Consider the following 23,939-nt stretch of genomic DNA (forward strand, 5'->3'; position numbering starts at 1 on the left):
GTCCCCATTCCCATTCCAGGCATTCTCATTCCCATTCCAGGTGTTCCATCCCATTCTAGGTGTCACCGCTGTCATTTCCCCTGCTGGTTTACCTTTAAACCAGCACACCAGGTCTGTGCCCAACGGGGGTCCCTGTGGATCATCCAACGCGGGTCCTCCCATGGCTGATGGAGTTGGAGCAGCGGCCGAAGCTCTTCCCGCAGTCGGGGCACTCGGGGCTTCTCTTACCGGTGGGTCCGTTGGTGGGAGGTCAAGGCAGAGCTGTCCCTGAAGCTCTTCCCACACTCCCCACACTTGTGAGGCCTCTCCCTGATGTGGATGGGAAGGTGGGTGTAGAGGGTGGAGCTGTCCCACATTCCCTACACGTGTAGGGCTGTTCCCCACTGTGGATGTGCTGGTGGCTGAGCAGCTTGGTGCTTGTGCTGAAGCTCTTCCCACATTCCAAGCACTTGTAGAGCCATTCCCTGGTGTGGATGCAACGGTGTTTGCAAAGGCTGGAGCTGTCCCTGAAGCTCTTCCCACACTCCCCACACGTGTAGGGCCGTTCCCACTGTGGATCATCTGGTGTCGGCGCAGGGCGGAGATCTGATTGAAGCTCTTCCCACATTCCTCACACGTGTAGGGCCTTTCCCCACTGTGGATCCTCTGGTGTTGGAGCAGGTAGGAGCTCCGCTTGAAGCTCTTCCCACACTCCTCACACATGTAGGGCCGTTCCCCACTGTGGATCGTCTGGTGTCTGAGGAGGTTGGAGCTCTGATTGAAGCTCTTCCCACACTCCCCACATGTGTAGGGCTGTTTCCCAGTGTGGATGCGACGGTGCCTGTGGAGGGTGCAGCTCTTCCTAAAGCTCTTCCCACACTCCCCACACGTGTAGGGCCGTTCCCCACTGTGGATCATCTGGTGTCGGAGCAGGGTGGAGATCTGGTTGAAGTTCATCCCACATTCCTCACACATGTAGGGCCTTTCCCCACTGTGGATCATCTGGTGTTGGAGCAGGGCGGAGCTCTGATTGAAGCTCTTCCCACACTCCTCACACATGTAGGGCCGTTCCCCACTGCGGATCGTCTGGTGTCTGAGGAGGTTGGAGCTCTGATTGAAGCTCTTCCCACACTCCCCACATGTGTAGGGCTGTTCCCCAGTGTGGATGCGACGGTGCCTGTGGAGGGTGCAGCTCTTCCTGAAGCTCTTCCCACACACCCCACACGTGTAGGGCCGTTCCCCACTGTGGATGCGACGGTGGCTGAGGAGGGTCGTGCTCTTCCTGAAGCTCTTCCCACATTCCCCACATGTGAAGTGCTTTTCCCTGCTGGGAGGCTGCTCAGGGACCACCAGCTCGCAGCTCCACCTCAAGCTCCGGCCGCCTTCCCGGCACACGCTGGCTCTTTCCTCCTCACAGCCCCCTGGGCTGGCTTTGGAGTCCCTCCTGCGGGGGCATCTCCGGCCCTTTTCCTCCCCGCTGCCTTCCTGCGCCGGGGAGCCCTTCAAAACGGCCTCTCCCACCAAGCTCTGCCGGGGGGATTTGTCCTCCGCGCTCTCCGGCCTCACCTCGGGGCCTGGGGCAGGAACCAACAAGGACACGCAGGGGATTTGCCTCCGGCCCACAGGGAAGCCCAAGGACATCCCCCCAACTCCGGCCCCGGCAGGACGGCCACAAAAGACAAAAGACCCACCCAAAGGGGCACTGACTTCCTCCTCACCTGCCTGGGGGGCCCAAGGCATCTTCCTCTTCCTCGCAGCCTCCTCCTCCATCCGCCCAAGCTTTGGGAAGCAGAAATCCTGCTGGGGAGGGAAAAACAAGGTGTGAGCACGTTGTCCTGGGGGTTCCTCCTGCCCAAGTCCAGCTCTAGGACTCACCGGGCATCTTGTCCATAAAAACCCCCAAAATAATAACATTCAGCTTTTGGGGGTCCCAGGGGTCCCTTCTCCCCTCACTCTCTGCTTCAGGGGGCCGGGTTCCCAGACATTCCCCCTCTCCGCCTTCTCCACTTTCTTGGCCCGGGGATCCCAGGGGTCCCCACTGCCCAGGCTGCCCCTTCTCCGGGACCCCCCTTGCAGCCTCCCGGGGCTCCCGGGGCTCCTCCCTCTCCCTGCTCCCCCCTCCAGCCTGCCGGGGGTCCCCCAGCTCCGCCATCGCCCCGCTCCGCTCTCCACACTCCGGGGCTCCCGCCCTTCCTCCCCCCACCCCCGGCTCTCCCGAGGGCTCCCCAAACCCGCTGCCTCGGCTCCCTCCGGCTCCCCCGGACCAGCCCCCCCCGCCCACACCGGCCTCACAATGGAGCCGCCGGGGCCTCACCCACCAACACCAACCCCCAACAAGGGGGGGACCCGCAGCCCCCCGACCACCCACGGGGCTCTGCCCACAACCCACCCCGACACCGCCCCAAAACCCCCCCCGGGGACCCCCAGCAGCCCCCCGGCACACAGCCCCGCACAAGGGCCGCCTGTGCCCGAGCCAACAAAACGCCCCCACAGCCGGGGGGACACCAGAGGCTGCCCCGGGGCAACGAGAGCAGGGAGCGGATCGGGCCCCGCACACGTGGCCGGGCTCTTGGCTCAGCCGGCCGGGATCGGCAACCAACAGCACGGCCCCGACCGCCGGCTCGGCACAGCGAGCCCGGGGGTGTCCCCTCTCCAGGGCCCCCCTCTCCACAGATCAACGCATGGGGACACCAAGGGACCCCCAAGGGAACCCCTTGCCCGCTCTCCCACCTCCCCTTAGCTCCCCTCGCCCACCCCTTGCCCACCGGCCCCCCAAACCCCGGCTCCCCCCAGCTCCCTTCTGGGCTCAACCCACCGCCCCCCGTCGGCTCCCTTTGGGTCCTACCCCCCGTTTCCCTCCTTTCCCCCCTTTCCCATCGGCTCGTCCCCCTCCCCCGCTCACCCCAGAGCTCCGCCCGCGGCCGCAGCGATGCAGCAGGAGAAGGAGGGGCGGCAGGAAGGGCAGGGAGAAAGGCGGAGCGGGAACAGCAACAGGATCGTCCCCCCCGCCCCATCTCGCGGGGGATCGGGAAGGGGGAGTTTGTCCCAAATATCTTGGTGGGGGTTTTGGTGTTTGTTTCTTTTTTGGAAGGGGGGGGTGTAGGGGGAGAATGTTTGGATCTTACAGGACTCCAAAGCTGAGCCGCAAATGCCCCTTAGGGGGATTTTGGGGGTCCCCGGTGGGTGTTTTGGGGCGGTGGTGGGATGGGTTGGCAGCAGAGCCACGGAAATTCAAGAAGGGGCAGTGCCGGATTCTGCCCCTGGGATGGGGCAACCCCAGATGTGGGGACAGAGTGGGAATGAGAGGCTGGAGAGCAGTGCTGGGAAAGGGCCCTGGGGGTCCTGGGGGTGCCCACTTGGCCAGGAGTCAGCAGTGCCCTGGCAGCCAGGAGGGACAACCCTGTCCTGGGGGCATCAGGCCCAGCATGGCCGGGCCAGGGAGGGGATTGTCCCGCTCTGCTCTGCCCTGGGGCGGCCTCACCTCAATAGTGGGGCACTCTGGGGGGACACAATGGAAGGAAGAGATTGAGCCAGTCGAGAGTGTCCAAAGGAGGCCACCAGGATGGGGAAGGCTCTGCAGGGGAAGCCTTAGGAGGGGCAGCTCAGGGCACTTGGGGTGTTCAGCTGCACAAGAGGAGACTGAGGGGAGACCTCATGGCAGTTCCAACTTCCTCAGGAGGGGCAGAGGAGGGGCAGGCCCTGAGCTCTGCTCTGGGGGGACCAGGGACAGCCCCCAGGGAATGGCCTGGAGTTGTGTCAGGGCAGGCTCAGGTTGGAGGTTAGAAAGAGGTTCTTCCCCCCCAAGGTGGTTGGCACTGAACAGGCTCCCCAGGGCAGTGGGCACAGCACCAAGGCTGACAGAGCTCCAGGACAGTTTGGATGATCCTCTGGGGCACAGGCTGTGACTCTTGGGGATGGGCCTGGGCAGGGCTGAGGGTTGGACTTGATGATCCCTCTGGGGTCCCTTCCAACTCGCACATTCTTTCATTCTGGGATTCTGTAACACCCCACCTTTGCCTGCTTTGCTGCTTCTGTGAACCACGAGTTCCTCCCTTCATTGTTTCTTTCCTTTCCTTGGCTGGTTTCTCTCCATTGCAGTTGGTTACACAGATATTTTCTAGGGCACATTCTGGACAACCACTGCTGGTTCAGTTCTGTCTCAGAGCCTGAGATCAGCCTTATGGAGCCAAAGGAACCCTGGGACACTGCGGAACCCCATGGGATCAAGGGACCATCGTGACACTGCGGGACCTCATGGAATTAAAGGAACCCAGGGGCCACTGTGGAGCCTCATGGAACAAAGTTGCCAGTGTGACATGTGGGGCCTCATGGAATCAAAGGAGCCCCGAGACCTTTGGTACCCTCATGGAATCCAGTGGCCTTTGTGACCCTGTGGAACCTCATGGAATCAAAGGGCCACTGTGACACTGCAAAACCTCATGGAACCAAGGGGCCATTCCAGAATCACAGAATCAACGAGGTGGGAAAAGACCTCTGAGATCATGGAGTCCAAGCCATGACCCAACCCCACCCTGTCAACTAGACCATGGCCCTGAGAGCCACATCCAGTCTTTTCTGAAACACCTCCAGGGACGGTGACTCCACCCCCTCCCTGGGCAGCCCATTCCAACACCCAGTCACCCCTTTTGGGAAGAACTTGAGCCTCCTGTCTGACCTAAACCTCCCCTGGTGCAGCTTTAGGCTGTGCCCTCTTGTCCCACTGTTGGTTGCCTGGGAGAAGAGACCGACCCCCCCGGGTCCCCCCTCCTGTCAGGGAGTTGTAGAGAGTGAGAAGGTCCCACCTGAGCCTCCTTCTGTCCAGGCTCAGCAAGCCCAGCTCCCTCAGCTGCTCCTCACAGCACTTGTGCTCCAGAGCCTTCAGCAGCCCCAGTGCCCTTCTCCAGACACGCTCCAGCACCTCAACATCTTCCCCAAAGTGAGGGGCCCAGAACTGGGCACAGCACTCGAGGTGTGGCCTCAGCAGGGCAGAGCCCAGGGGCAGAATCCCTGCCCTGAAGGCAGCTCCCTGCAATCAGCTCTGCTGCAGCCCTGCAGGGCCCTTCTGCTCCTTGTCCTGCAGCTCCACCATTCCCTGCTCCCTGCAGCCCTGGCTCCCTCAGCCTTCCCCTGCCCAGCCAGACCCCCTTGTCTGGCAGCAAGAGAGCAGCCCTGGGCAGCCCAGGGATTGTCTGGGGCCCAGAGCTGTCTGCCACAGCCTCCAGCATCTCCTGGCTTGCCTGTGCCCAGCCCTGCTGCCCTGCCAGAAGATCCCAGGGTGTTCCCACTTGCAATGGAATGGGGGACCTGCTCCCAGGCTTTGCAGGCCCTTCTGTCCCTTCATCACCCACCTGATGATTCAACCAAGGCTCTGTGGGATGACTGTCAGTGTTCCTGAATCACGGGATGTGCCCACCCAAAGACATTTTCAGCGTCTCTGTCCTGCCTTGAGATCAGCTTCTCCTCCAGCACAGCCCCTCAGGGGCTGCAGAGACCCCCCGACAGCAAAGGCCTCTCCTGCCAGGGCTGCAGAGACCAACCCAGCTTTTCCCTGGCCTGGGGGGAAGCGTTTCCCCTTTCTGTGCTGTCCCATTGCCATCTGCCCCTCCAGCACGTCTCTGCTCCAGCCCAGCACTTGCACACATCAGCTCCGGGCACTCGGTGCTGCTGCTGGGAACGAGATCATTTCCTGATTTGTTTAAATGAATGGTGTTCATTAACTTGTTAGTTAATTGCTTTAGTGAATCATAACCAGAATATTCATCCTAAACAGTGGGTTAGTCTTAAGTCACTATTGGCCAGCACTTAGCAAAGTTTGTCATCACCTGCTCTTGTGGGAACAGGCTTGGGAAAATTATTGCAACTCTGAGTTTTGCTAAACTAGCCCTGATCTGCTTCAGTGAACAAAGCCTGGGGAGAGAGATGGATTGCTGAAACTGGACACAAGGAATGCAGAATTTACAGACCACAAGGACATTGTGCAGGAACTAGAAGATAAAGAAGAGGTTAACAAAGACCATACAATAGGTGTTGGAAACTCCCTGCCTGGGAAAAGGATAATAAAAAGCCTGAAAAATGGGGACTAATTAGGGTGAGAAGTGAGAGTCAATAACCAACAGAGGACAGAATGCTAAATACTGAAGAGGATGATGTAAGTTAGAACTGATGCCCTTTAAATTCTTTCTTTGCTAAACACATATAAATAAGTGAAAAGGCTGGGGGGGCAGGGAGGGCTGGAGTTATCCCCCACACAATTCCTGGCCAGAAGAAAGTGGTGCCTGACTCACTGATACAAAAGGACAGAGTTGGAGGGTTTCATTTGTCCCATTTGTGGCTGCAGCAGGAAGAGCAAAGTCTCCTCTGGAAATGTTTCTTCCCTCAGGGTGTCTGGTGCACATTCCAGTGGGCACACAGGGGAATGCTGGGCTGGAATGGGTTTGTTTCCAGGTGGCCTGCACAGTATCCCCTGGCACAGGGGTGGCCACGAGGCAGGGACCAAAGGGCAGGGAGGCCCTGCCCCGTGGCCAGAGCACAGGAGACACCGACTCTGAGCTCATCAGCAGCAGAGTAAAGACTTCATCCCAAAATTCTCACTGCTCCCTCCAGTAATGCAGGAAAGCCATTGTTGGAAATGGGGGGCTCTTTTGGATTAGTTTCCTAAAAGACTTTAAGCTTCAAATCCTCTTTAAAAGTGGTCAGGAACAAGGGTCTCAGCCTTTTTGGGACTGTGACAGACCAAGGGAACACAAAGGGTTGAGGAAACACCCATTTTGCAGGACAGAGATGATGCCCAAAGCTCAGAGGTGGGCTCCTGAAAGTTGGTGCCATTAACTGCCCTTGGGAAGGAAAGCCCCCAGCCCCAGTGTTTCAGGGGCAGGTGACAGGGTGCCCAGGGCAGGCAAAGGCCAGCAACAGGTTCCTGTGCTGACCCCTTTTGGGTGGGAGCAATCCCTGACAGTCAGGCTGGCAGGTGGCATCCAAGCTTTGGAGGTGGCTCCTGGGGGGGATGACAGTCCCTTCCCTTGGGAAGGACAGCACCCAGCCCCAGTGCTGGGGGGCAGAGGAAAGGTTTCCCAGGGCAGGCAAAGGCCAGCAGCAGCTTTCTGTCCTGGCCCTTTTGGCATGGCAGCAATCCCCAGACATATCCAATTTGGGAAGTGCTATCCAAATTTTGGAGCTGGGCTCCTGGAAATGATGGCAGTCCATGTTTTTTCCAAGGAGAGCATTTGGCCCCCATGCTGGCAGTGCAAGTGACTGAGTGCTGAGGGTGTTGCCAAATGCTCTGACATTGTTGGGATCAATCAAACCCTCTAACACCGTGGGTTTAGTGTGACAAAGCAAGGCATTACTTTCTTTGCTGGCTGTGCATGTGACCAACAACAATGCTGCCTTCACACAGACAGCAGTACATCACTTTTGCACCCATTTACGCTTTTTTGACAAAGAAATTAATGTTCATTGGTACCAAATGGCATCATTTCATTGTTCCATTTCATTCATTAGTATTCTAACTACTCTTGCTCAGTACTCTCCTGTTGCTTATGCTAATTAGTTCATGCTTTCGGTCTTTTGAGCACCTTTTTCTCAGGTGGGGATTTTCCCCCACAAATGCTGAGCCTTTGCTCATCTTCCTCCTTATCTGCTGCTTTCTGCAGAAGGCCCTTGTTTCCAGATATCAGGTTCAAGAACACATCTTTCTCTCCCAGGCTTTGTTCACTGAAGCTTATCAAGGGTAACTCTCACAAAACTGACAGTTCTAGTGCTTTTCCCAAGCTGTGTTCTCTCCAAAGCAGCTTGTGAGGAATTTTTGCTGTGTGCTGGCTAAAGGTGATTTATGGCCTAACACCCCCTCTGTGATTAATGGAAACAACGAATCCAAAGGCAAAGTGGGCCCACTGAAAGATTAGGAAAGGTCTCTAATGTCCAGGAAGGGCCCCGTGCTGCCCCCAGACTCTTGGCTGTGGCTCCTTGGGGCGAGTCTGTGATTCCCCCCGAAACTGGGACTAGAAGGTTCCCCTTTGCAATGGTGCCCGTCTGTGCCTGGTGCATTGGGAGAGGCCTGTGCCGAGGGCAGAGCTGGAGAGCCCCTGTGCTGCTCCAGGCCTGCAGAGCTGCCTCTCTGCCTGCAGCCCTTGCCAGCTGGGAGCGGGCAGGCCTGCGGGCTCCCTGCCTGCTCTCCAGCCTCTCCCGGGCCTCGGGCGCTCCAGCCCCGGCCCACTGGGGCTCCGCTGGCCTCGCTCCGTGGGGCCCGTGTCTCCTGCCCCTGGGCAGCCCCAGCCCACCCCGCTGGGCCATGGGCTGGCTTTGCCCACAGCCGGGAGCTTGGAGAGCCTGGGGGGAAAGCTTCTGCCAGGGGGGTCCTTCCCAGGCCTCCCGTCAAACCAGGGGGGGTCTCTCCTGAGAGCAGGAATTCTCCCTTGTAATCGATAGAATGAGGTTATAATTTCGGTTGCAAGGTAAAACAAAGGTTTATTAATGCTAACAAGCTAAAGCGGCCAGCCGGGCGACCAGGGAGACCCTTGCTCCACCACAGTCCGCAAAATGGGGAACCGAAACAGCAACAATTATACCCTTTGTTGACACCACCCCCCAAAGTCATGTTCATAGTCCATTGGTGGGAGGTTCGCGGGCTGCTCCCTGCTTGGTTCCTCTTTCGCGGGCAGATCTGTGGTTGGCTCCTCCACTCGCGGGCATCTGCCGTTGCTGAGGGGCTTCCTCCAATGATTTTAAAGTCATTAGTCTCTATGAGGCCGTGGTCCTGGAATTTTCCATCGGGAGATGTCATCTAATCATAGGACTCCTCGTGGCTTGCCCCTCCATCTTAGTCCATATCAATATGCCTGTAATCAAACAGCTCCAAAAACACTGAGTCACTCTGCGTTGTGTTCTACAGCATACAAACTTGTGGTTAAATATTTCATAATCAGTCAACTCATGACTCTTAACAATGTGGTTAGTAAAATACAGCAACTTTATTAACCCCTTTGAGCAGTAAATTTCCTGGGTTTACTTATAACAATCCCCCCTCCTGATTTCCTCATAAATTTGCTGATCAAATCCAATCATTGCTTCTCTAGTTGCCTCTGAAAGAGAGGCTTGATCTTCATCAGAAGACCTTCTACTCATATCCTCATATTGTTGTTTTACTGTTAATAATTGTACTGTCTCAATCCTGTTCTTAGCAAATGCGATAACTTTGTTGAGGATACATGGTCCAAAAATTAGAGAAGCAAACAACATTACCAGGGGACCTGCCAGAGTTGAGATCAAGGTCGTTAGCCAAGGAAACTGGTTATGCCAAGTGTCCAGCCAACTTTGTGTGGTTTCTTTTTCTCTTTTATTTTGCAAAATTCCCTCACGTAATTTGGACATGGACTCTTTGATAACACCCGAATGATTGGCATAAAAGCAACATTCTTCACCCAATGCCACACATAATCCTCCCTGTTGCAGAAACAGCAAATCTAGTCCCCTTCTATTTTGCAAGACTACTTCCGATAGTGAATTTAGGAAGGTCTCTAAGTACGATATAGATTTTTCTATTCGGTCCAAATCCTCATCGACTGCTGTCCTTAGGGCAGTCAACCCATGACTTTGTTGTACCAGAGAGGCAACTCCAGCTCCCGTAGCTCCCAAACCTAAAATCATTGCAATTGTTACACTTACTGGTTCCCGTTTTCGTATTCGATGCTTGCTCATTTCCCAGAATTCATAAACAGATTCTTCAAAACGATATAACATGCGAGGTAATACAGTTATTTGAATACAAAATTCATTATTCTTTCTGAATGCGGAAACGGACACACATGGAACTAACCTGTTTTAGAGCAAATCCACCATCCACCCTGATGTGGAATGACCCATTCATTCCTTCCCCCTTCCAATTTATTTACCCTGGTACCACATAAGTTTTCACTACTGGGGGAAACATTTCCAATACATGTTCCTTGTCCATTAATTTGAGACACAGTGAGACCTATTTCTTTTTCTCCCCATCTGCACTGACTTGGGTTATCTTCAGTGCTGAAATTGAAAGTGAGATTTAACCCTACTCCCTCATAAAAGGGAGGTCTCACATTATAACATAACCAACAAGATTTGGTCATATCCGGATCAGTGTAATTAATAGCTTTATATGAGGCCTCTACCATGTTTAGCATTGATCCTACTCCCCCATATGATACCTCGTCCTTTTTGACTGATTCGGTGGGAAAGATTTGGGTAGCCTTTGACTCCTGTGACGCTGGTCTGGTGAGGACTTTACTCTCCTTCTCCCTTTCTCTTTCCTGATTGTTATCTCTGGATTCTTTTATCTCCAGATTGGGTCCTAGAAACTGAGAATATGTCGTTAATGGCTGTTTTCTTATGGTCACATATTCACCTGGATCTGCGGACAGTCGGTCTAACCTTACTCCCCATGTTCGGCCAGTTAACCATCCCCCGTCCTCACGGTTAAGAACTTGAACCTGCAAATATTCACAATTAGAAGGTTCATTAGGGAGTACAAGTCCTCCCAAGGCGGGTGGAGTACAGTGTGGGGGTCCCCACTGCACTCGTAAGTACTTGTCTGGTCTCTCAGGTCTCCAGGCAGTAGCTATTGTTTCACAACCCCAATATCCACAGTGATAGTGCCCTGGATAATTACAGAAAGACTTCCCTGGATTAGAAGTTGGGCACCAATATGTGGCTCCTTTGTTAACTGTCACAGAAGGTTTCTTCCCTCCTTGTCCACATTCCTGGGGTATATTGGCCATCAGCAAATCACACACTGTCACATTGAATCTAGGACTTATAGCGGTTATGACCTTCCTCACAACCTTAGAATCCTTTGACCTAATTATAGTCCATTCAAATGGTTGGTGGGCACATCCCAGAGAACTCACTAGAGTTATTAAACCAACAATTAGTAACCAATTTTGCCCCATTTTGTCTGAGTCCCTCCTCACCGTTTTCAGTGACTCTTGTTCTTTATTCCCCACACGCATATCTCTCTGCCTCCCCTCGTCTATTCCTGTGCAGGGAACAGCGAGGTTTTTGAGTTCTTCTCGGCAGCAGAGATATTCTTCAAGGGATAATTTAGCTCACTGAATGTTCGGACTGAGACTCGTCTACTTCAAGATTTTGGACTTGGTCAATCAACCCCAATAGATCAATGTGTCTCCTATTAGGTTTCTCCAATTTCCAAGAAAATCTAGTTCGGCATAACTCTATTAATGCTTTATTCCAATTGTTTTCATAAATTTCCCAAGTCTCTGGGACTAACCACTCCCAACCACAAAAGGCTTTTATTATTTCCGCTTTGGCTAATTGCTCCCTTACTGATTCGTCAGACCTTGTTCTGCACTTCATACAATAAGGTTGTCCCCTTATCGACACACAGCGCCATTTCTTACATTCACACAGTACCCAACTGTAATGTGTGGACTCTGGATGTTTTATACAGGGTATTCCATGCGGGCCACGTCCCTCAGGTATGTCCGTTTCCACTTCACAGCAAAAGGGTAAAACTGTTTGAGTTCCTATGACCTTATACAGTCCTGAACCTCCAGTCTGTTCAGGTATCCTTTCTAAGTTCCAGAAGTCAAAATGCACTCTCCTTAGAGTCTGTCCTTGGGGTATCTGCAAAAAAGAATACGGGCTGGGCCTTACTGCTTCTTCATCAAAGTCCATCTGCGGGCCGTACTCTTTCAAATTTCATCTGTAAATCTCCTGGATTCAAGGTACTTTCCACTCTGGTCCTGTTACTGGTCCCTTCACTCGTGATGCATGGGTCCACCCTCCCTCAGCTGTCCTTACTGCGGTATCTGTGGTAAGAAGAACAACAAAGGGCCCCTCCCATTGTGGAGTTAGAGATGTTTCCTTCCAAGTTTTAATTAGCACTTGATCACCCGGTTGAATCTTATGGATAGCTAAATCTAAAGGTGGTCTTTGAGCCACTAGTCCCTTCTTTCTTAACTCCTGTCTCCTCTTCATTAACTCAATTACATACTCTCTTAGATGTGTGTCTTCAACCTCAGGATGATCTACCGGGGTCCCGAACTCATAAGGCATACCATACAACATTTCAAATGGTGAAATACCAGTGTCTGCCCGAGGTTGAGTTCTGATGTACAGTAATGTCAAAGGGAGACACATTACCCAATTCATTTTTGTTTCTAACATTAATGTGGTCAGGTGTTTCTTAATTTCTCCATTCATCCTCTCTACTCTCCCCAAACTCTGAGGGTGCCAAGGGGTATGATATTCCCACTTGGTACCTAGCAATTCTGTTATTCCTTTGATTACCTTTGAAGTGAAGTGAGTTCCCCTGTCTGAATCTATCACAGTGACCACACCATACCTAGGTACAATCTCTTCTAATAAGATTTTAGATACCACTTTAGCTGTACACCGAGCAGTGGGAAAGGCTTCCACAAAGTGTGTCAGATGATCCACTGTCCTAGTTAGGACAACTGAGATCAGTTCATCATGGTGGGTGTAACCCAAAACTGTATTCTATAGCCTTCCATGTCATTTCCCAGAAACTAGACTATTGTTGTCAATAGACTATTCGCACCCTCTGCCCATAGAGCCTGACTCCTCAGGCTATAAACTAGGTGTTAAGAGGCCTGTGAGATAGGAGGATGTTTCTGTCCTCACACCCTTTGTGAAACTCCCCACCCTGAGGGGAGTACCAAGCATTCCTGCCTGAACTGGAGGATATATAATCTTGGAGTTTTGGAACATTTTTCAACCCACTCGTGGGATCCAGAGGACGGCTGCATCTCATCGCTCTCAACCAGACTTAGACCACCACTGGACTGCGATCACCAGTTCTGGCCAGACTGCAGCAGCTCTCCCACCAGCAGGTTCTTCCCCTCTCCCTTTACTTTGGACTCAAACAGGGCCCAAGGAACACCACTTTGTTCATGCCCCAGGGTACTGGGTTATACATTTGGGTTTTGTGGGTTGAGACCAATTGTTTGTTTGTTTGTATTATTGTACTTACTGTATTATTTTAATAAATTGTTATTCTGACTTATAATCTCTCCTTTGAGTTGGGTTCATTCCCCCTGCTGGTTAACTTTTAAACCAGGACATTTTGGCGCCCAAACGTGGGGCAGAGAGAGAGAAGTCAGAATCACAATTTCATTTGAAGCATTTGTCTATTTGAATATAGAAACTCCCTGATCACCATGTTGGTTGATGCACTCACATGGATGTTGTATTTGAGCCTGTTCATATTTCCACAGATGGCGTATTATTTACCTGTTTTGATGCTCTCTTTAAGACCAGGGAGAGGGATCCAAATTGCTTTATTAGTATATTATGTTTATGTCATTCTAACATCAGAAGCAATGAGTTTCATTGTAAATGTGTATTCAGTCCTGTTTGCCTGTCCTGGTTTGGGTTGCTACCTCTGGGGCCTCATTAAAAATCGTACCCAGCTTTTTGGGGGAACAGGGGTGGATGGTTTCCAGCCTCCCACCTCCTTCTTCCCCTTCAGACCTGCTAAAACAGTTTTTGAAAATATTGAGTTCCCTTTTGATGTTAAGGACAGCATAATGTTATTGTTAGTGTTGCTCTGTCTGCTCTGTACTGTGTACACCATGTTTAGGGTCAGAAAAGTGCCTTTTAGGGAGGTTGGTTGGACACCTGCCCTGGGAGCAGATAATGCTGAGTGGCACGGGAAGTGGGAGGACATCAGCCAGTATTTGGAAAAGTTTTCTCCTCCAATGATCTGGAAATTCACCCCTGAACAACTGCAGGATCCTGTTAGCATGATAAGACTGGGGAAGGAAAAATGCTCTGGCAGCTCCAGAGATGGCCAGCTCACAGCAACCTGCTGGGCCCTGGCCACTGCCTACCGGGCACTGCTTGACATGATACAGCACTGTCAGGGCGAGGAGAGAAGGACCAAATCCGCAGACACCACGTCCACCCAAACCACAGCTGAGTCAGAGGGAGAAAGAAATGAACCAACCAGCACAGTGTCCACACAAACCATCGAGGAGCCAGAAGAACAAGCAAAACCAATAGCAGTCGCCCCTGTCCAGAAAAGGAAATCAAAGACTAAATCAGTTCGCATAGCAAATGATGACGAAGAGGCGGGACCTTCACATCCACCGGAGGAGACAGAGCCAGAAATAATCACCCGGTCCCTATCCCTGGGTGAGCTACGTGAGCTCCGGAGAGAGTTCACACGACAGGCGAACGAGTCCATTCTGACCTGGCTGCTCCGAATCTGGGATGCCGCAGCTAACGATACGATCCTAGATGGGAGTGAAGCCAGACAGCTGGGATCCCTGTCTCGAGATGTAGTCATTGATCAGGGGATTGGAAGGAGGCAGGAAACTCTCAGCCTCTGGCGGCGACTGTTGTCCAGTGTGAGGGAGAGATACCTTTGCAAGGAGGACCTCCACGTACAGCAAGGACAGTGGAACACGATGGAACAAGGTATCCGGTGCTTAAGGGAGTTAGCTGTACTGGAGATAATCTTTTCAGAGGATGAAAGATTCCCTAAGAGTCCAGATGCCGTACAGTGCACCTCCCAAATGTGGTTAAAGTTTGCACGACTCGGGCCAGAAATGTATTCCCGCTACTTAGCAACGCTGCAATGGAGGGAGGGAGAGGACAAGGTGGGAGCATTGGTTAGCAAACTCAGGATTTATGAAGACACTGTCACCGCCCCATTACGAGCCCACGTCTCATCCGTGGAAACCAAACTGGCTGAACACGTCCGAAGCCTGGAAGAGAAAATTGAAGAGGGACACCAGAAGCTAAGAGAAGAAATTAAAGAAGGGATTTTCCATATCTCGCCAGGACGAACAAGAGTCTCTGCTATCAGGAGCCAGCGTTCCCCAGCTAAGGAGAGAAGGTACACTCCACGTGGCGATCTATGGTTTTACCTCCGTGAGCACGGAGAAGATATGAGGAAGTGGGATGGGAAACCCACCTCTTCCTTAGCAGCCCGGGTACGTGAACTGAAAAGAGGAACAAATACCATAAAGAACTCTTCAAGGGTAAACGTTGCTCCAGTCTCTCGTGGGCAAGACTCCAGACGGTACAGGAATGATCCTCTTGAAGGGACCTCCAGGTCATACCCACAAGAAGAGCACAATGAGTACCATGACCAGGACTAGGGGCGCCCTGCCTCTAGCCAGGTAGAGGAGAGGGACAATCGAGTCTATTGGACTGTGTGGATTCGGTGGCCTGGCACATCAGAGCCACAAAGATATAAGGCTTTAGTGGACACTGGCGCACAATGTACATTAATGCCATCAAGATACGTAGGGGCAGAATCCATCTCCATTTCTGGGGTGACAGGGGGATCCCAACAGCTGACTGTACTGGAAGCTGAAGTGAGCCTGACTGGGAAGGAATGGCACAGACACCCCATCGTGACTGGTCCAGAGGCCCCGTGTATCCTTGGCATAGATTACCTGAGGAGTGGGTATTTCAAAGACCCAAAAGGACTTCGTTGGGCTTTTGGCATAGCTGCTGTGGAGACGGAGGAAATCAGACAGTTGAACACCTTGCCTGGTCTCTCAGAGGACCCCTCTGCTGTGGGACTGCTGAAGGTTGAAGAACAATTGGTACCGATAGCCACAGCAACAGTGCACCGTCGGCAATACCGCACCGACCGAGACTCTGTGACCCCTATACAAAAGATGATCCGTGAACTGGAGACCCAGGGGGTGGTCAGCAAGACTCGCTCACCCTTTAATAGCCCTATATGGCCAGTGCGTAAGTCCAGCGGAGAGTGGAGGCTGACGGTGGATTACCGTGGACTCAATGAAGTCACACCCCCCCTGAGTGCTGCTGTGCCGGACATGCTGGAGCTCCAGTATGAGCTGGAGTCCAAGGAAGCCAAGTGGTATGCCACCATTGACATAGCCAATGCCTTTTTCTCCATTCCTTTGGCAGCGGAGTGCAGGCCACAATTTGCTTTCACTTGGAGAGGTGTGCAGTACACCTGGAATCGACTGCCTCAGGGGTGGAAACCCAGTCCCAGCATTTGCCATGGACTGATCCAGACTGCACTGGAAAAGGGTGAGGCTCCAGAGCACCTACAGTACATTGATGACATCATTGTATGGGGGAACACAGCGGGCGAAGTCTTCGAGAAAGGAGAGAAGATAATCCAGATTCTCCTAAGAGCCAGTTTTGCCATTAAACGGAGTAAGGTCAAGGGACCTGCTCAGGAAATTCAGTTCCTAGGAGTGAAGTGGCAAGATGGACGCCGCCTAATTCCAATGGAGGTGATTAACAAAATAGCAGCCATGTCCCCACCAACCAGCAAGAAGGAAACACAGGCTTTCCTAGGCGCTGTGGGCTTTTGGAGGATGCATATCCCCGAGTATAGTCAGATTGTAAGCCCTCTCTACCTTGTGACACGGAAGAAAAATGATTTCCAGTGGGGCCCCGAACAACAACAAGCCTTTGAACAAATTAAACAGGAGATTGCCCATGCGGTAGCCCTTGGGCCAGTAAGGACAGGACAGGACGTGAAGAACGTGCTCTACACCGCAGCCGGGGAGAATGGCCCTTCTGGGAGCCTCTGGCAGAAAGTGCCTGGGGAGACCCGAGGACGACCGCTGGGATTCTGGAGTCGGGGATACAAAGGATCTGAAGCCAGTTATACACCAACTGAGAAAGAGATCCTGGCTGCCTATGAAGGAGTTCGAGCTGCCTCAGAAGTAATCGGCACCGAAGCGCAGCTCCTCCTGGCACCCCGACTACCAGTGCTGGGCTGGATGTTCAAGGGAAGAGTTCCTTCCACACATCATGCCACCGATGCCACATGGAGTAAGTGGATCGCTCTGATCACGCAGCGAACCCGGATAGGGAATCCTAATCGCCCTGGGATTCTGGAAATTATCACCAATTGGCCCGAAGGTGAGAGTTTTGGACTATCCTCTGAAGAAGAGGAGGAGAAGGTGACACGGGCTGAGGAGGCCCCACCATATGACAAGCTACCAGCAGATGAAAGGCGATATGTGCTCTTCACGGATGGCTCCTGCCGCATTGTAGGGACAAACCGAAAATGGAAGGCAGCTGTATGGAGTCCCACACGGCGAGTTGCAGAAGCGACCGAAGGACAAGGTGGGTCAAGTCAGTTTGCAGAGCTTAAAGCCGTTCAGTTGGCTTTGGATATAGCTGAACGAGAGAAGTGGCCAAGACTCTATCTCTACACTGACTCATGGATGGTGGCCAATGCTCTGTGGGGATGGCTGGAAAGATGGAAAAAGGCCAACTGGCAGCGCCAAGGGAAACCCATCTGGGCGGCGGAGATGTGGCAGGACATCGCTGGCCGGGTAGAGAAGCTGAGTGTGAAGGTCCGTCACGTAGACGCTCATGTAGGCAAGAAACGGGCTAATGAGGAGCATCATAACAACGAGCAGGCGGACCGAGCTGCCAGGATTAAAGTCTCTCAGGTAGATCTGGATTGGCAGCACAAAGGAGAATTATTTCTGGCTCGATGGGCCCATGACGCCTCCGGTCACCAGGGGAGAGATGCAACATACAGATGGGCTCGTGACCGAGGGGTGGACTTAACCAAGGACATTGTCTCACAGGTCATCCATGACTGTGAGACATGTGCTGCCATCAAGCAGGCCAAGCGGGTGAAGCCTCTATGGTATGGTGGACGGTGGTCAAAGTACAGGTATGGGGAAGCCTGGCAAGTTGACTACATCACGCTCCCCAAAACCCGCCAGGGTAAGCACTACGTACTGACCATGGTAGAAGGAAGCACTGGATGGTTGGAGACATACCCCGTGCCTCATGCCACTGCCCGGAATACCATCCTGGGCCTTGAAAAACAAGTCCTGTGGCGACACGGCACCCCGGAGAGAATTGAGTCTGATAATGGGACCCATTTCAAGAATGGCCTTGTAGACACCTGGGCCAAAGAGCACGGCATTGAGTGGGTGTATCATATCCCCTACCATGCACCAGCTGCTGGAAAAGTTGAGCGGTGCAACGGACTGCTGAAAACCACCCTGAAGGCACTGTGTGGGGAGACTCTCAAACACTGGGAGCTGCATTTAGCAAAGGCCACCTGGTTGGTCAACACCCGAGGTTTCATCAATCGAGCTGGCCCTGCCCAATCAGAACTTTTGCATACTGTAGATGGAGATAAAGTCCCCGTGGTACATATGAGAGGAATGTTAGGGAAGACTGTTTGGATTAGTCCCACCTCAAGCAAAGGCAAACCCATCCGAGGGATTGTTTTTGCTCAGGGACCTGGTTCCACCTGGTGGGTAATGCAAAAAGATGGGGAGACACGTTGTGTACCACAAGGGGACCTAATTTTGAGTGAGAATGGTCTGTAATGTTTCATTGTATATATATATATAGATAGATGTATATAGTTTTAAAGGGATATAGTTTTTAAAGGGGGTTAATTTGGGCATGACATGGATGGCATAGAATAAGGGGTGGATAATGTCCTAGTTAGGACAACTGAGATCAGTTCATCATGGTGGGTGTAACCCAAAACTGTATTCTATAGCCTTCCATGTCATTTCCCAGAAACTAGACTATTGTTGTCAATAGACTATTCGCACCCTCTGCCCATAGAGCCTGACTCCTCAGGCTATAAACTAGGTGTTAAGAGGCCTGTGAGATAGGAGGATGTTTCTGTCCTCACACCCTTTGTGAAACTCCCCACCCTGAGGGGAGTACCAAGCATTCCTGCCTGAACTGGAGGATATATAATCTTGGAGTTTTGGAACATTTTTCAACCCACTCGTGGGATCCAGAGGAAGGCTGCATCTCATCGCTCTCAACCAGACTTAGACCACCACTGGACTGCGATCACCAGTTCTGGCCAGACTGCAGCAGCTCTCCCACCAGCAGGTTCTTCCCCTCTCCCTTTACTTTGGACTCAAACAGGGCCCAAGGAACACCACTTTGTTCAGGCCCCAGGGTACTGGGTTATACATTTGGGTTTTTGTGGGTTGAGACCAATTGTTTGTTTGTATTATTGTACCTACTGTATTATTTTAATAAATTGTTATTCTGACTTATAATCTCTCCTTTGAGTTGGGTTCATTCCCCCTGCTGGTTAACTTTTAAACCAGCACATCCACTAACACCAATAAATACTGATACCTCCCCACCTTTGGCAACTCAGTGAAGTCAACGTGAATTTTCTCAAATGGTCTTTTCGCTAATTCTCTCCCTCCTTTGACTTTATCTCTCAAATATCCTTTATTCACCTTCTTACAAGTCAGGCATCCCTCCAGGACCTTTTTAACTATATCATACACTCCAACGCATACATATCTGTTCCCAAAATGATCTACCAAGGCTTGGGTACTCCAGTGCGTCTGCTCGTGCAGCCTTCCCATAATCCTAGGGGTAAGGCCCTTAGGGATTACTTCTTCCCATCTGACAACAACCACTTTCCCTGTTCTTCCCTTGCACCGACTTGCAACAACTTCTCCTTCTCTTGATTGCTAAAAGACTTAGGAACTTGTTCACTTCCTGGCTCTTGTTCACTCACCACTAACAGAGCTGCTTTCTTTGCCTCAGCATCAGCTAGATTATTTCCTCTGGCTGTCATTTTCAATCCCCTCTGGTGACCTTTTACATGCACTACTGCAATCCGTTTTGGACCTCTCAAAGCTCACAACACCTCGAATCAGACTCTCATGAACCAGCCCTTTTCCTTTCGCATTTGTCAGCCCTCTTTCTTCCCATATCTTCCCAAACATGTGTACTACCCCAAAAACATATTTTGAGTCTGTGAATACAGTCCCTATTTTCCCTTCCAACAATTGAAGAGATCTTAACAAGGCATAGAGTTCACATACTTGAGCCGACCAGGTGCCACACAAAGATCCAGATTCCCTGACTTGCAAAGTAACTCCATCCACTATAGATAGCATAGCCTGATCTTCTTTTTCCATCTACTACTCTAGACGAACCATCAATATAAAATTTTTCACCTGTATCTAATTCCTCTTCCTCCAGATCCTCCCTAATTTTCGTCTGGAGGTTTATGACCTGGGTGCAATCATGTACCACACCTCCTTGAGGTTCACCATATAGAAACTGAGCTGGATTCTGCAAATGAGTTACTTCCAACTCCAGCTTAGAGGTATTTAGCAGAATGCTCTCATATTTCAACAACCGGCTATCTGTCAACCACTTTTCTGCCCTCTGTTTTAATACTCCTCTAATATCATGAGGAGTATACACCTTTAAATCTCCACCAAAAGTAACCTTCACAGCTTCTTCCACTAAAAGTGCAGTGGCCACTACAGCCTGCAGACAGGTAGGCCAACCTCTGCTGACTGGATCTAGGATTTTTGAATAATACCCTACTGGTTTCTTATGTTCAGCCCACTTCTGAGTCAATACCCCATAAGCTGTTCCATTCTCCACATTTACAAATAGATAAAAGGGTTTTCTGATGTCTGGAAGACTGAGTACAGGAGAGTTCATCAAGTCTTCCTTTAATACCTCTAACTTACCCTCATCTTCATCAGTCCACTTTACCAACTTTTCCTTAGCCAATTTTTCGTATAAGAATTATACCTTATTACTATAGTTCTCTATCCATTGCCTACAATATCCCAAAAGTCCCAACATCTGTCTGATTTGCCTTTTGCTTTTAGGTGCAGGCATGGATAATATTCCCTTTACTCTTTCAGGATCTAATCCCTTACATCCTTTACTTAGCCAATGTCCCAAGTACTTTACTTTCTCCTCTGTAAACTGTAACTTAGACTTAGACACTTTAAGACCTTTGCCACCCAGAAAGTTCAGAAGCCTAATACTTTCTTCCCTTACAGACTCCGCATCTTTCCCTGCTATCAGTAGGTCATCAACATATTGTACTAATACTGTTCCTTCCCTAGGTTTGAAGGACTCTAACAGTTTCTCCAAAGCCTGCCCAAACAGATTTGGTGACTCTGTAAACCCTTGGGGTAAGACTGTCCACCTTAACTGCTGCTTCCTGTGGGTGTCGGGGTCTTCCCATTCAAAGGTAAAATAGTTTCTACTTTCCTCTTTAAGAGGACAAGTCCAGAAAGCGTCCTTCAAATCTATTACACTGTACCATTGATGTTCTGAGGATACTTGGCTTAATAGAGTGTAGGGGTTAGCAACCACTGGGAATCTTGTTACTGTTCTTTTATTCACTTCTCTTAGGTCTTGTACCAACCTATAAGTCCCGTCTGGCTTTTTAACCAGTAAAATGGGTGTATTATGAGGGGACATACAAGGTTCTAATAACCCTTTTGCCAATAATCTTTCTATAATAGGATTAAGGCCCACTCTCCCTTCATTTGGGATCGGGTATTGTTTTACCCTAATAGGTCTATCTGGATCTTTTATAGATATTTCAAATGGCTCAACATCTATCCTCCCCACAGTCTCAGAAGTAAACCACACCTCTGGGTTTATTTTTGTCTCATCTTCTACCGTAAGGGCATAAATTTTTACCTTTAGCTGTTGTTCTGAGACTTCTAAATTAATCCCCAATTCAACTATTAAATCTCTCCCCAACAGATTATACTCTGCTTCTGGAACTAACAAAAATGTTCCCAAGGCAAATTTATTGGAAGCCTCTATTTCAACGTTCTTAATTATAGGTACTTTAAAAGGCTCCCCTTTAGCTCCAATCACTTGAACTTTGTCGGATGAGATTTCACATCCTTGAGGTAGTTGTTGTACAGTTGATCTCTCTGCTCCCGAGTCCACAAGGAACTCAATAACTTGTTGCTGAGGACCCACTTTTAATTTTATCAAGGGCTCTGTATTCTTTGGAGTCCCCAGCAGATAGAGCCCCTGACCCCCCTAGTCTTCTAAAAAAATCTGCTCGTCCCTCTGCTTCTTTTTGCAATTTTTCTGAATATGTCCCTTTTGACCACAATAATGACACTCAATTTCTCTGAAATTTACCTTCCTACTCCATCTTGGCTGTGCCTGATCATGGAGCCTAAAGGATTCTTTTCTCTCTTGTTCCCTGTTACTATTTTGTTCTCCTTTGATAGCTGCTACTAAAACCCTTGTCTGCCTTCTCTGCATGTCTTCCTTTTTCTTTTGCTTCTCCTCCTCTCTTACCTCATCTCTCCGAACATACACCTCCTGTGCTTCTCTTAACAACAAATCCAAGCCTTTTGTTTGCCAATCTCTATTCTTGTCTAACTTTTTCCTGATATCCTCCCACGATCCCTGGACAAATCTAAGTTTGAGTACCGCCTGTCCCATGGCATCATCCTCAGGATCCATTCCTGAATACAGTTGAAAACTCTTTCTCAATCTCTCCAACCAATCTGTGGGTGACTCGTCCTTCTTTTGATATTCCTTAAATGCTCTATCTATGTTCTGCCCTCTAGGGACAGATTCCCTTATTCCTTGCACTATCATGCCTCTTAGGTCGTCCATTTTGGCCCTGTCATCCGGTCTCTGATTATCCCAATTTGGTTTCTCAACGGGCCACTTTGTCTCAGCAGCCGGTCCCTGCTGATGCCTCCTATCCCAATTTCTCATGCCAGCTACTCTAATCATCCCCCTTTCTTCTACCGTAAACAAGATGCCCAGTATAGCTTGCAACTCGTCCCAGGTGTAGGTATTTGGTCCTAAGAACTGATCGAATCTTTCAGAAACCCCTATGGGGTCCTCTAGTAAATTCCCCATTTCCTTTTTAAAAGCTCGTACGTCTCCAGAGCTAAGGGGTACCGCACAAATCCTATCCCTCCTTGTCTTCCCGTCAAAGCGGTCTCACGAAGGGGGTATAACTGTGACTGTAGAGGGGGGTGTTCAGTTTTTCCATGAGTCGATGTCATGTCATGATTTAAGAACGACTCACTGGCCCTTTCGGCTGATAGAGGTGTAGAGGTAGATGTTAAAATGGTAGGCTCTCTCCCTTGCTTAGACAAAATGGCGGACTCCAGCCCTTGTGCAGGCAAAATGGCGGATTCCCGCCCTTGCTCAGGCAAAATGGTGGACTCCCGCCCCGTTGGACACAAAATGGTGGGTTCCCGCCTTTGCGCAGGTAAAATGGCGGATTCCCGCCCTTCTAATGGTAGAATAAAAATTTCCCGCCCTTGTGTGAGTGAAATGGCAGATTCCTGCCCTTGCTCAGGTAAAATGGCGGGCTCTGACACTGTTGGAGCACTGGGTATCACTTTACTAGCTCCACTATATGGGGGAATATAAGGTGGAGATGAACTCCGAAATTCAGGATCCCTACTAGAGTCCACTTGCTTCCCTTTTTCTTTTAGAGGAAATAGCCGGGTAGGTGTACTAGCTCCCAGCCAAATAACGGCATATTGACTTTCCTCTAGACAATAGGGTCTCTTATCGCTAACATAATAATTCAGGATCTCACAAATCCAGCCTTCTAAGGTACCATAAATTGGCCAATACACGCCATCTCCGATCTGTCTACCTCCCCACACTTCAACACAATAATAAACCAGCTTATCCCTCGACTTCCCGAGAGTTTGTGGGTTACTATTCCGACTTCTCAACAATATTCCTAATGGGCTGTTTGCTGGAATGCCCTGCGACCTAGCCTCAAAGCCGCTTTCTTCACATCCTCTCTCCTCCAGAGGATCTATTTTCGTCTTGCTCACAACTCCACTTCCCTTTTCGGTAGATAAATCCCTAACACGGTTCCTTTCACTCTGGGAGCTGCAGCTGCCTAGTACAGACTGTCTTTTCTCCCGAGGACACTTCTTCGCCATATAGATTTTACTCCCTAGTCCTTTTCCCCTCCAGGAACCACCAGACCTCAGGAGTTGTTCCTCATCAGAGGACCTGCCTGGCTACTCTACTGTACAGCCACCCATGGGTGAGGAAACCTTGCTCTTCCCCGAGTCCATCTTCTGGGGTGCCTTCTCTCACACACGCACTCACTCAAAACACAAACGCTTCCCCCTGGTCGTGGTCTGCTCCCTCGTGGGCTACAGAAACCGCACTACTGAGGGGTCCACAATCACTTCGTTCTCAGAGAACGTCTC

General features: G+C 50.8%; 1 protein-coding gene across 1 annotated transcript in view; it reads right to left on the bottom strand.

The window, feature by feature from the left end:
* Window positions 1–228: 228 nt before the first annotated feature.
* LOC115307874 (zinc finger protein 721-like) overlaps window positions 229–23,939 on the bottom strand; it is a gene marked incomplete at its 3' end in the record, with an annotated part of 28,566 nt that continues 4,855 nt past the window's right edge. Inside the window, 3 exon segments of the mRNA XM_029963896.1 lie at window positions 229–349; window positions 352–448; window positions 532–1,306. Of these exon segments, the coding sequence (XP_029819756.1) occupies window positions 229–349; window positions 352–448; window positions 532–1,306 (993 nt within the window).

Source organism: Manacus vitellinus, unplaced genomic scaffold, assembly GCF_001715985.3.
Source record: "Manacus vitellinus isolate BGI_N305 unplaced genomic scaffold, ASM171598v3 ctg7180002428563_pilon, whole genome shotgun sequence".
NCBI lineage: Eukaryota > Metazoa > Chordata > Aves > Passeriformes > Pipridae > Manacus > Manacus vitellinus.